At 38.5% G+C, this 12,937-nt stretch overlaps 1 protein-coding gene across 5 annotated transcripts in view; it reads left to right on the forward strand.

The window, feature by feature from the left end:
• Als2 (Amyotrophic lateral sclerosis 2) overlaps nucleotides 1-12,937 on the forward strand; it is a 64,639-nt gene that overhangs the window by 11,614 nt on the left and 40,088 nt on the right. For all 5 annotated transcript variants that reach the window (XR_011394132.1, XM_053798331.2, XM_070101131.1 and 2 more), the window contains 2 exons: nucleotides 3,138-3,382; nucleotides 4,630-4,747. Coding sequence is in view for 4 of the 5 variants with exons in the window: in XM_053798331.2 (XP_053654306.2) it covers nucleotides 3,138-3,382; nucleotides 4,630-4,747 (363 nt within the window). In the remaining variant the exon portion in view is untranslated. The remainder of the gene's footprint in view (nucleotides 1-3,137; nucleotides 3,383-4,629; nucleotides 4,748-12,937) is intronic.

Raw genomic sequence — 12,937 nt, forward strand, 5'->3', positions numbered from 1 at the left:
TGTTTTGTTAAGCTATTAGATTGTGGAGTATAATCTTTGACGGAGATGCTTAATACAAGACAGTTCTAAACCATGTATCAGATATTTGAGTCACCTAAAGATGAGCTTTGCTATTCTTTTGTTTCTTAACTTAACTTTAGGACTAAATACTTAAAAAGTAAAACTTGAAGAGATGTTGCGTAGGTTGTGGGCGACCAACATTGATATCCTTACATTGAACCTGGCATTTTCATAACGTGTCTCTCAGCACCCTATGTTTTCTTCATGATCTATCTAGAAGCATTTTTAATGTAAAGTCTCTGTGGATCATTGCACAGGATAGCTGAAATGAAGACTTAACCTATGCCTTTCCTAACCCTTGGTGTGGCTGTTAATGAGTGCATCACTCAATATATCAAGGTTAAGCACCTAGCAGTATAGTCAGGTAAATACACTCTTGTCTCCCTTTCTGGAGAATGATGGTTCTGGCCTCAAAGAGGCAAAAAGAAAAATTATTACTAAATGTAAAATGAAGAACTTTCCTTTTTCTCTTTCGGTCACTCTGCTTCTGTGGGGGATGGCTGGTATGCTAAAAAAAAAAAAGTTTAGCCAGTAATTATGTGGGTGGCTTTGTGGGCACAGCCTCACTCTTGGTTTAGGGGACATTGATGAGCCAAAAGCTTGCTGTCTCCAGCATTAGTATGGTATATACTGTACCACTGTTGTGGTCTCCAGCATTAGTATGGTATATACTGTATAATTGTTGTGCCAGCTCATAACCCAAGTATTCATCTGAAACTGGTGTTGCAATACAGTACGTCTTGTATGCCCGTAGATTATTTGTTTCATACATAATATTGTATAAAGCTCTAATTTGTTTTTTATACATTTTGTGAGGGCATTCAATTTGGTATATGAATTCTGTCCTTTACTAATAAAAATTTGATACTGGATTTAGGACTGCCTACATTGTTATTCCAAGTAATGCAAATGTGTCTGTCTAAAGCTAGTATCATGTCAAAAGTCAAGTGTAAGGTTTCCTGCATGTTACATGGGCTTTCAGAGGTAATTGTAAGTAAATTGTGCTATTAATACCAATTTTCTTGATTATTGCTAATTGAAGGTAGAATTACATAATGACTCACAGTTGTTACTGCTTGTCGAACTTTAGAATTTTATCTGTTTTACTCATCACTACATAATGAGTCTGTGTTGTGGATTTAGGTTATTGAAATTACTTAAAAATTTTTTATTAAGTAATGATGAACCCATCCTCATACATTGTGTTCACTGCTAATGGAATTCCCATTAGATGTGATTCGAATGCTTCGTATTTCTGCAAACTCACCCAGCCTTGTGCTTATCTAACACACACACACACACACAAGTACTTTCACCCTCAGCATGATATGTTAGTGCTGAAATATTGGTAAAAAATAATATACACCTTTATAATTTTAATATAGTCATTCATTTTACATAGGAGAGAGAGAGACTTTTTTCCAATATGTAATGTCACCATGGTTGTTTAACATATTTATGGAGGGGGTTGTAAAAGAAGTGAATGCTTCGGTGTTGGGGAGAGGTGTTGGATTAAATGATAGTGAATCTGATGCAAAGTGGGAGTTGTAATAGTTGCTCTTTGACATTAACAGTTTTCAGGAGATTCTGAAGGAAAGCTGCAAAGATTGGTTGATGTATTTAGGGAGGAGATGTATTAGAAGGAAATTAAACGGAACCTAACAAGGAGCATGGTGATGAAAGTAACAAAAAAGTCTAGGTAATGAAAGATTGGATAATTTTAGGTTAAGAGGAGGAAGGGGGGGGTACAAGAGGTTTTGTGTGCGAGGGGTTTGGACATTCAGCAACCATATGTGAGTGTGTTAGAGAGGAGTGAGTGGAGGAAAGTGGTTTTTATGACTTGACATGCTGTTAGAGTGTTAGGAAGGTAACATTTATGAAGGGACTTGGGGAAACTGGTTAGTCAGACTTGTGTCTTGGAGGTGGGAAGTACAAGCCTGCACTCTGAAGGAGGGGTGAGGATATTTGCAGTTTTAAACAATAGTATCAGCACGCCTCTGGCAAGACAGTGATGGAGTAAGTAATAGCATCAGTGTTTCTTCTTTTTTGGACCACCCTGCCTCAATGGGAAACACCCGTTGTGTTAAAAAAGGAGGGGGTATTGCAGAAGTGAGTGGATTTAAATATTTGGGTGTGAACATGTCAGCAGATGGGTCTGTAAAAGATGAGGTGAATCATAGAATAGACAAGCATGAAAAGGTAGGCAGTTTGTTAAGGCATCTTTAAAAAGAAAGATGTTTATCTATGGATTTTAAAAGGGAAAATGTGCCAAAATATACTGGGATCAACACTTTTTTTATGTATGTGAGGCATGGGTTTTAAACATTGCAGTGAAGCAGAGGCTAAAGGACCAGAGATGTCATGCTTGAAAGCAATGTATGATATGAACATTATGCAGAGAATTTGAAGTGTAAAAATTAGGAAGATAGTATGGGGTTACCAGAGGTATAATTTAGAGAGCTGAGGAGGGATGGTTGAGGTGTTTTAGACATTAGATAGGATGAAGTGGAATAGGATGAATAACATGGTGTATGAATCTGGTATGGAAGGATGGAGGGGTAAGGGTTGTCTCAGAAAGAGAAGGAATGAAAGAGGGTAAAGAAGGTCTTGAGTGCTAAGGGATTGAGCATCCAGCAGGGTAGTGTGAGCATTTTGAATGGAGTGAGTGAAGACAGGCTTTTACAGCTTGATGTGAGCAAGGTAACAAGACATAACATAAGTCATGTTATCTGCCACTTCTTTCTTTTTTCTCATTTTTTTTCATGATTTGAAATACTGTACATTTGTAATTATATTGGGGCTTTACCACTCTGTTAAAGTTCTGCAAGATTTTTTTTTCCATTTACTGTATGACTTTCAATGTTGAATAGAGTTTTTGTTGTTGATTAAAGCCACATTGTTGCTCTGTACCTACTGGATATACATACTTCATTTCATTTCATATTCATTGCATATATGAAAATTTTATAAATTTTGATGTGTTTTATTTGAAATAGACATTTACCAGCACTTGTCACATTCCTGAGGTTTCAGCATCATGATAAAGTCAAATATAATAATGAGAAGTATTCCTCTAGGTGTTTGTGTGGGGGGACAACTCTGCCGGCCAAGGTGGACCTTCGACACCCATTGAAAAGTCTTCATTGCCCAATAAATCTGCAAATAAATCTCCAAGTAAACTTGGGAATGTTTCTTCATCCATCGTCTCTCCCAGACGGCTTGAACTCCCAGATGGAGGTCTGGTTCGAGATCTGGCTTCAGGGGATAACTACCTCATTGTTGTTTCCATTGATGGTCTCACATACTATGTGGGCAAATTAAGGTATGGATTCAGTTTTTGGCTTGCCTTTTAACCATCAAGTAGAATTATTTCTTATTATAATGCAGTATACAGTATCTTCTTACATTATAAGGGTTTCGCTGTAGTTCTGAGATATAATTTTTTGTTTTGTTTTATCTCGGTGGCCATTTGCCAAAGTAAGGCAGTGAAGAAATGGAAGGATTAATTCAAGAAATCATAATAACACAATAGTAAACAAATCACAGAATGGGTGGGGTTTGAACCCATGGCAAGTGTGTTCTGAAACTCAGACCAGTGAGTTTTAGGACTTGCTTGCCATGGGTTTAAGACCCGCCTGTTCTGTGAAAAGGAGGTATTCACCACTAATGCTCTAATAGCTGTCAGTGTCTGTACACCTCTGGCAAAAATAACTGTTGAATAAATGATAGGGAATGTTTCCTTGTTTTTTGGCCATTCTTCTTCTTCTTTCAACGTACCAGCCGTATCCCACCGAGGCGGGGTGGCCCAAAAGGAAAAACCAAAGTTTCTCCTTTTAAATTTAGTAATATATACAGGAGAAGGGGTTACTAGCCTGTTGCTCCCAGCATTTCAGTCGCCTCTTACGACACGCATGGCTTATGGAGGAAGAATTCTGTTCCACTTCCCCATGAGATTTTTTGGCCATTGTGATGAATAAAATAGTTAATGTTGTTTGTAGTTCTTTGGTTGAGTACTGCTGCATTTTGGAATAAAAAGGCATTTACATGGCTTGTAAGGCTTTGTATTTACTTATTTGTTTTCAATAGATAAACTGCTTAAATAAGCAATGAGATCAAATTATTCCACATATAAAAGAGGTGGGTAGTACCGTGCTTACATTGTGCAGGAGAGATGTGGAGGTTGCAGTTCAGAGAGTCATTTGGAATGTAATGTTTGCACATTTCTCATAAGATATTGAATGAATGATGGTGAGTTTTTTGTTTTTTGGTTGCCTTACCTTGGTGGGAGATAGATGGTGTGTTAAAAAACTTATGTAATTTAATTGTGGTATGAATATGTTCAAGAATAAAATATCAGATCAAGGGACTTTTCTTAAAGGTTTAGTTTCTCCATAAATATGTTGATTGTTTGATTGTTGGATTAATTTCATTTAATATTTAATTGTAGATGACACAAAGTTTAGTGATACTGAACCTTGGTGTTGATGATGGTGCAGGGTGTGTATAAATTCCATTACAACGTATTGACAACATGTTAATACTTATATAGCTATAATGTTTGTTGTTTAGAGAGGAAGAGAAAGCCACAGTGAAACAGATAGCAGTTGGTGATGCCACAACACGCTGCAGATCAGTGTTGTGTCAGTGTGACAGTGTGGTCTGCACATCAGATGAGATGCATCCACAGGTATTTCTATGCAGACAATATATAGTTTTGATTTGACAAATACGTATGAGATAAAGAAGAGTCAGATCTATTTTTTCTATCTGTATTCATATATATGGTGACATTACACACCCCTGTCTAAGACCTACTTTTACCGGGAAGTATTCTCCCTCTCTTCTACACACCCTAACCTGAGCCTCACTATCCTCATAAAAACTCTTTACAGCATTTAATAACTTACCACCTATTCCATATACTTGCAACATCTGCTACATTGCTCCTCTATCCACTCTATCATATGCCTTTTCTAAATCCATAAATGCAATAAAAACTTCCCTACCTTTATCTAAATACTGTTCACATATATGCTTCAATGTAAACACTTGATCTACACATCCCCTACCCACTCTGAAACCTCCTTGCTCATCCGCAATCCTACATTCTGTCTTACCTCTAATTCTTTCAATTATAACCCTACCGTACACTTTTCCTGGTATACTCAGTAAACTTATTCCTCTATAATTTTTACAGTCTCTTTTGTCCCCTTTCCCTTTATATAAAGGGACTATACATGCTCTCCGCCAATCCCTAGGTACCTTCCCCTCTTTCATACATTTATTAAAGAAAAGTACCAACCACTCCAACACTATATCCCCCCCTGCTTTTAACATTTCTGTCATGACCCCATCAGTTCCAGCTGCTTTACCCCCTTTCATTCTATGTAATGCCTCACGTACCTCCCCCACACTTACATTCTGTTCTTCTTCACTCCTAAAAGATGGTAAACCTCCCTGACCAGTGCATGAAATTACTGCCTCTCTTTCTTCCTTAACATTTAAAAGTTCCTCAAAATATTCTCGCCATCTACCTAATACCTCCATCTCCCCATCTACTAACTCCCCTACTCTGTTTTTAACTGACAAATCCATACTTTCCTTAGGCTTTCTTAACTTGTTTAACTCACTCCAAAAATTCTTTTTATTTTCATTAAAATTTCTTGACAGTGCCTCTCCCACTCTATCATCTGCTCTCCTTTTGCACTCTCTCACCACGCTCTTTACCTTTCTTTTACTCTCCATATACTCTGCTCTTCTTATAACACTTCTGCTTTGTAAAAACCTCTCATAAGCTACCTTTTTCTCTTTTATTACACCCTTTACTTCATCATTCCACCAATCACTCCTCTTTCCACCTGCCCCACCCTCCTATAACCACAAACTTCTGCCCCACATTCTAATACTGCATTTTTAAAGCTATTCCAACCCTCTTCAACCCCCCCTCTACTTATCTTTGCACTAGCCCACCTTTCTGCCAATAGTCGCTTATCTCACCCGAACTTCCTCCTCCCTTAGTTTATACACTTTCACCTCCCTCTTACTTGTTGTTGCCACCTTCCTCTTTTCCCATCTACCTCTTACTCTAACTGTAGCTACAACTAAATAATGATCTGATGTATCAGTTGCCCCTCTATAAACATGTACATCCTGGAGCCTACCCATCAACCTTTTATCCACCAATACATAATCTAATAAACTACTTTCATTACGTGCTACATCATACCTTGTATATTTATTTATCCTCTTTTTCATAAAATATGTATTACTTATTACCAAATCTCTTTCTACACATAGGTCAATTAAAGGCTCCCCATTAACATTTACCCCTGGCACCCCAAATTTACCTACTACTCCCTCCATAACATTTTTACCCACTTTAGCATTGAAATCCCCAACCACCAATCACATCCAATCTTTATTTTACTCCACATAATCCTTGAATTAATACATTTATAGTCCCTCTTTTCCTGCCATAGCTTATCCTTCAACATTATTGCTACTCCTTCTTTAGCTCTAACTCTATTTGAAACCCCTGACCTAATCCCATTTATTCCTCTCCATTGAAACTCTCCCACCCCCTTCAGCTTTGTTTCACTTAAAGCCAGGACATCCAGTTTCTTCTCGTTCATAACATCCACAATCATCTCTTTCTTATCATTTGCACAACATCTATGCACATTCAGACTTCCCACTTTGACAACTTTCTTCTTCTTATTCTTTTTAGTAATCTTTACAGGAAAAGGGGTTACTAGCCCATTGTTCCCGGCATTTTAGTTGACTTTTACAACACGCATGGCTTACGGAGGAAAGATTCTTATTCCACTTCCCCATGGATATAAAAGGAAAAGTAATAAGACCAAGAACTATTAAGATAAAATCTAAGAAAAATTCAGATGAGTGTGTATAAATAAATGTGTACATGTATGTTGACACGGTTACTTTTTGCTGATGATACTGTGGTTATGGGAGATTCTAAAGAAAAATTGCAAAGGTTAGTGGATGAGTTTGGGAATGTGTGTAAAGGTAGAAAGTTGAAAGTGAACATAGGAAAGAGTAAGGTGATGAGGGTGTCAAATGATTTGGATAAAGAAAAATTGGATATCAAATTGGGGAGGAGGAGTATGGAAGAAGTGAATGTTTTCAGATACTTGGGAGTTGACGTGTCGGCGGATGGATTTATGAAGGATGAGGTTAATCATAGAATTGATGAGGGAAAAAAGGTGAGTGGTGCGTTGAGGTATATGTGGAGTCAAAAAACGTTATCTATGGAGGCAAAGAAGGGTATGTATGAAAGTATAGTAGTACCAACACTCTTATATGGGTGTGAAGCTTGGGTGGTAAATGCAGCAGCGAGGAGACGGTTGGAGGCAGTGGAGATGTCCTGTTTAAGGGCAATGTGTGGTGTAAATATTATGCAGAAAATTCGGAGTGTGGAAATTAGGAGAAGGTGTGGAGTTAATAAAAGTATTAGTCAGAGGGCAGAAGAGGGGTTGTTGAGGTGGTTTGGTCATTTAGAGAGAATGGATCAAAGTAGAATGACATGGAAAGCATATAAATCTATAGGGGAAGGAAGGCGGGGTAGGGGTCGTCCTCGAAAGGGTTGGAGAGAAGGGGTAAAGGAGGTTTTGTGGGTAAGGGGCTTGGACTTCCAGCAAGCGTGCGTGAGCGTGTTAGATAGGAGTGAATGGAGACGAATGGTACTTGGGACCTGACGATCTGTTGGAGTGTGAGCAGGGTAATATTTAGTGAAGGGATTCAGGGAAACTGGTTATTTTCATATAGTCGGACTTGAGTCCTGGAAATGGGAAGTACAATGCCTGCACTTTAAAGGAGGGGTTTGGGATATTGGCAGTTTGGAGGGATATGTTGTGTATCTTTATATGTGTATGCTTCTAGACTGTTGTATTCTGAGCACCTCTGCAAAAACAGTGATAATGTGCGAGTGTGGTGAAAGTGTTGAATGATGATGAAAGTATTTTCTTTTTGGGGATTTTCTTTCTTTTTTGGGTCACCCTGCCTCGGTGGGAGACGGCCGACTTGTTGAAAAAAAAAAAAAAAATGTATGTGTAGTGTGACCTAAGTGTAAGTAGAAGTAGCAAGACATACCTGTAATCTTGCATATTTATGAGACAGACAAAAGACATCAGCAATCCTACCATCATGTAAAACAATTACAGGCTTTCGTTTTACACTCACTTGGCAGGACAGTAGTACCTCCCTGGGTGGTTGCTGTCTACCAACCTACTACCAGTATATATAAATATATATATATATATATATATATATATATTTTTTTTTTTTTCACCAAGTCGGCCGTCTCCCACCGAGGCAGGGTGACCCAAAAAAGAAAGAAAATCCCCAAAAAGAAAATACTTTCATCATCATTCAACACTCACCACACTCACACATTATCACTGCTTTTGCAGAGGTGCTCAGAATACAACAGCTTAGAAGCATATACATATAAAGATACACAACATATCCCTCCAAACTGCCAATATCCCAAACCCATCCTTTAAAGTGCAGGCATTGTACTTCCCATTTCCAGGACTCAAGTCCGACTATATGAAAAAACCGGTTTCCCTGAATCCCTTCACTAAATATTACCCTGCTCACACTCCAACAGATCGTCAGGTCCCAAGTATCATTCGTCTCCATTCACTCCTATCTAACACGCTCATGCACGCTTGCTGGAAGTCCAAGCCCCTAGCCCACAAAATCTCCTTTACCCCCTCTTTCCAACCCTTTCGAGGACGACCCCTACCCCTCCTTCCTTTCCCTATAGATTTATATGCTTTCCATGTCATTCTACTTTGATCCATTCTCTCTAAATGACCAAACCACCTCAACAACCCCTCTTCTGCCCTCTGACTAATGCTTTTATTAACTCCACACCTTCTCCTAATTTCCACACTCCGAATTTTCTGCATAATATTTACACCACACATTGCTCTTAGACAGGACATCTCCACTGCCTCCAACCGTCTCCTCGCTGCTGCATTTACCACCCAAGCTTCACATCCATATAAGAGTGTTGGTACTACTATACTTTCATACATTCCCTTCTTTGCCTCCATAGATAACGTTTTTTGACTCCACATATACCTCAACGCACCACTCACCTTTTTTCCCTCATCAATTCTATGATTAACCTCATCCTTCATAAATCCATCCGCCGACACGTCAACTCCCAAGTATCTGAAAACATTCACTTCTTCCATACTCCTCCTCCCGAATTTGATATCCAAATTTTCTTTATCTAAACCATTTGATACCCTCATCACCTTACTCTTTTCTATGTTCACTTTCAACTTTCTACCTTTACACACATTCTCAAACTCATCCACTAACCTTTGCAACTTTTCTTTAGAATCACCCATGAGCACTGTATCATCAGCAAAAAGTAACTGTGTCAACTCCCATTTTGTATTTGATTCCCCACAATTTAATCCCACCCCTCTCCCCAACACCCTAGCATTTACTTCTTTTACAATCTCATCTATAAATATATTAAACAACCATGGTGACATTACACACCCCTGTCTAAGACCCACATTTACCGGGAGGTATTCTCCCTCTCTTCTACACACCCTAACCTGAGCCTCACTATCCTCATAAAAACTCTTTACAGCATTTAGTAACTTACTACCTATTCCATATACTTGTAACATCTGCCATATTGCTCCTCTATCCACTCTATCATATGCCTTTTCTAAATCCATAAATGCAATGAAAACTTCCCTACCTTTATCCAAATACTGTTCACATATATGCTTCAATGTAAACACATTGAAGCATATATGTAAATGCATCCCCTACCCACTCTCAAAACCTCCTTGCTCATCTGCAATCCTACTCTCTGTCTTACCTCTAATTCTTTCAATAATAACTAGGTCATTCACTCCCTGCTCGAAGAGCCTTATCATACCTCTTCTTAAAACTAGGTATGAATCCGGCCTCTACTAGTTCAATTTTTAGGTTGTTCCACTTCATAACAACTTTAAGCCTAAAGAAATACTTCCTATGAATATGTTATAAAGGCAACCTGTACTCTTACTGTCAACTTAGATATTTTTTCCTGTACATGGTATTAGTTTTACTACATTCACCCTTTGTTATTAGGTTAATTTTGGTTAGCTTAGGTTAACCCTTTCAGGGTCGAGAGACCCTCTCCTAAACTTTTTCTCAGGGTCAAAAAATTTTCGGGAAAAAAAATATCTTTTGAAATGATAGAGAAACTTTTCCCGATCATAATGACACCAAAAGTATGAAATTTGATGGAAAACTTACGGAATTATGCTCTCACGAAGTTAGCATTCAGCATCAGCGATTTCACCCAGTTTGAGCCCTATTTTCGGCCAATTCCTGTGTACTGGTCAACAAAAATCATATTTATGTCACTAGAACTCCATTTTTTCTATCGAACAAGGATAAAAAACCACCCATTAACCAATTTCAACTATCCAATAAAGTGGCTAGAAATTGGCAATTTTGCCAATTTCACACAAATTTCAGAAGATACCAATTTCCAAATAGGGTCCAGAATAAACAAGACAGATATTCCTGGCACTAAAATAACAAGTTCTCTGTTCGTTAGTCACGTCCCCAGGCCCCTCTTATATTTCTTTTTGCTTTCCACTTTGAATTTTTATTCTTACAAAAAATAGAAGATTTACTGTTATGCAGACTACTGCATTAGTATAGAAATGGTATAAATAATATCAGCGCACTTGTAAAAGAATATTAGACTCACCAGTTGACGTGTATTGGACGCTTGGCATGATTTGTTTACTTTTGAACTTTGGTAAAAATCAAATATTTCTGCTACTTTGAGCTCAGTTTCATGGTACTTTTCATTGTGAAACCAATCAGAATCATCTCAGTTTCTGTGTTATGTCTTCCATTCTATAAAATGAGACCAGGAAAACTAGAATACAACCATAAATACCATACGAAAATACAGTGGACCCCCGGTTAACAATATTTTTTCATTCCAGAAGTATGTTCAGGTGCCAGTACTGACCGAATTTGTTCCCATAAGGAATATTGTGAAGTAGATTAGTCCATTTTGGACCCCCAAACATACACGTACAAATGCACTTACATAAATACACTTACATAATTGGTCGCATTGGGAGGTGATCGTTAAGCGGGGGTCCACTGTACAGTGCAAAGTCGCTGTTTTAATTTAAAAACACTGGTCAATTTTTTTTTTTTCATTGCGCATTGTGTGCTGCAGGATTTTTTTTTATGCTATGCACACTGACCACATAGACGCATTCTTTCATATGTAGGCCTACCAGCTTTCTCTCGCTAGATTTGAAGGCGCTAGAATTTAGGCGTTCTAGCACGTCAATAACAATACGTCTATAACCCGTACTAGTACGCCGAAAACCCTGAAAGGGTTAATGCTAATTAACTAAATTTTATGAGTTTAACAAACAATAGCACTAATCTATGAAAAAAATTCATTATAGCTCTTCACAGAGCAAAATGTTGTCACAGTAGAAGCTTATTTTACAACTTACATCTTTGTTTTCATACTTGTCAACATTAAGTCCATTTCATGAAAATAGTATTACTCATAGTTTGTCTGCTCAAAACACTAGGCCTATTGGCTTTTCAAAATTTTTAAAATTTATTTTACCTTTTTTTTGAATGAAAATGTTATTTTTGTTGTTGATGTTATTTTTTTTTTTTTTATTATCACACTGGCCGATTCCCACCAAGGCAGGGTGGCCCGAAAAAGAAAAACTTTCACCATCATTCACTCCATCACTGTCTTGCCAGAAGGGTGCTTTACACTACAGTTTTTAAACTGCAACATTAACACCCCTCCTTCAGAGTGCAGGCACTGTACTTCCCATCTCCAGGACTCAAGTCCGGCCTGCCGGTTTCCCTGAATCCCTTCATAAATGTTACTTTGCTCACACTCCAACAGCACGTCAAGTATTAAAAACCATTTGTCTCCACTCCTATCAAACACGCTCACGCATGCCTGCTGGAAGTCCAAGCCCCTCGCACACAAAACCTCCTTTACCCCCTCCCTCCAACCCTTCCTAGGCCGACCCCTACCCTGCCTTCCTTCCACTACAGACTGATACACTCTTGAAGTCATTCTGTTTCGCTCCATTCTCTCTACATGTCCGAACCACCTCAACAACCCTTCCTCAGCCCTCTGGACAACAGTTTTGGTAATCCCGCACCTCCTCCTAACTTCCAAACTACGAATTCTCTGCATTATATTCACACCACACATTGCCCTCAGACATGACATCTCCACTGCTTCCAGCCTTCTCCTCGCTGCAACATTCATCACCCACGCTTCACACCCATATAAGAGCATTGGTAAAACTATACTCTCATACATTCCCCTCTTTGCCTCCAAGAACAAAGTTCTTTGTCTCCACAGACTCCTAAGTGCACCACTCACTCTTTTTCCCTCATCAGTTCTATGATTCACCTCATCTTTCATAGACCCATCCGCTGACACGTCCACTCCCAAATATCTGAATACGTTCACTTCCTCCATACTCTCTCCCTCCAATCTGATATTCAATCTTTCATCACCTAATCTTTTTGTTATCCTCATAACCTTACTCTTTCCTGTATTCACCTTTAATTTTCTTCTTTTGCACACCCTACCAAATTCATCCACCAATCTCTGCAGCTTCTCTTCAGAATCTCCCAAGAGCACAGTGTCATCAGCAAAGAGCAGCTGTGACAACTCCCACTTTGTGTGTGATTCTTTATCTTTTAACTCCACGCCTCTTGCCAAGACCCTCGCATTTACTTCTCTTACAACCCCATCTATAAATATATTAAACAACCACGGTGACATCACACATCCTTGTCTAAGGCCTACTTTTACTGG

This window comes from Cherax quadricarinatus, chromosome 76 (assembly GCF_038502225.1).
Source record: "Cherax quadricarinatus isolate ZL_2023a chromosome 76, ASM3850222v1, whole genome shotgun sequence".
Classification (NCBI taxonomy): Eukaryota; Metazoa; Arthropoda; class Malacostraca; order Decapoda; family Parastacidae; genus Cherax; species Cherax quadricarinatus.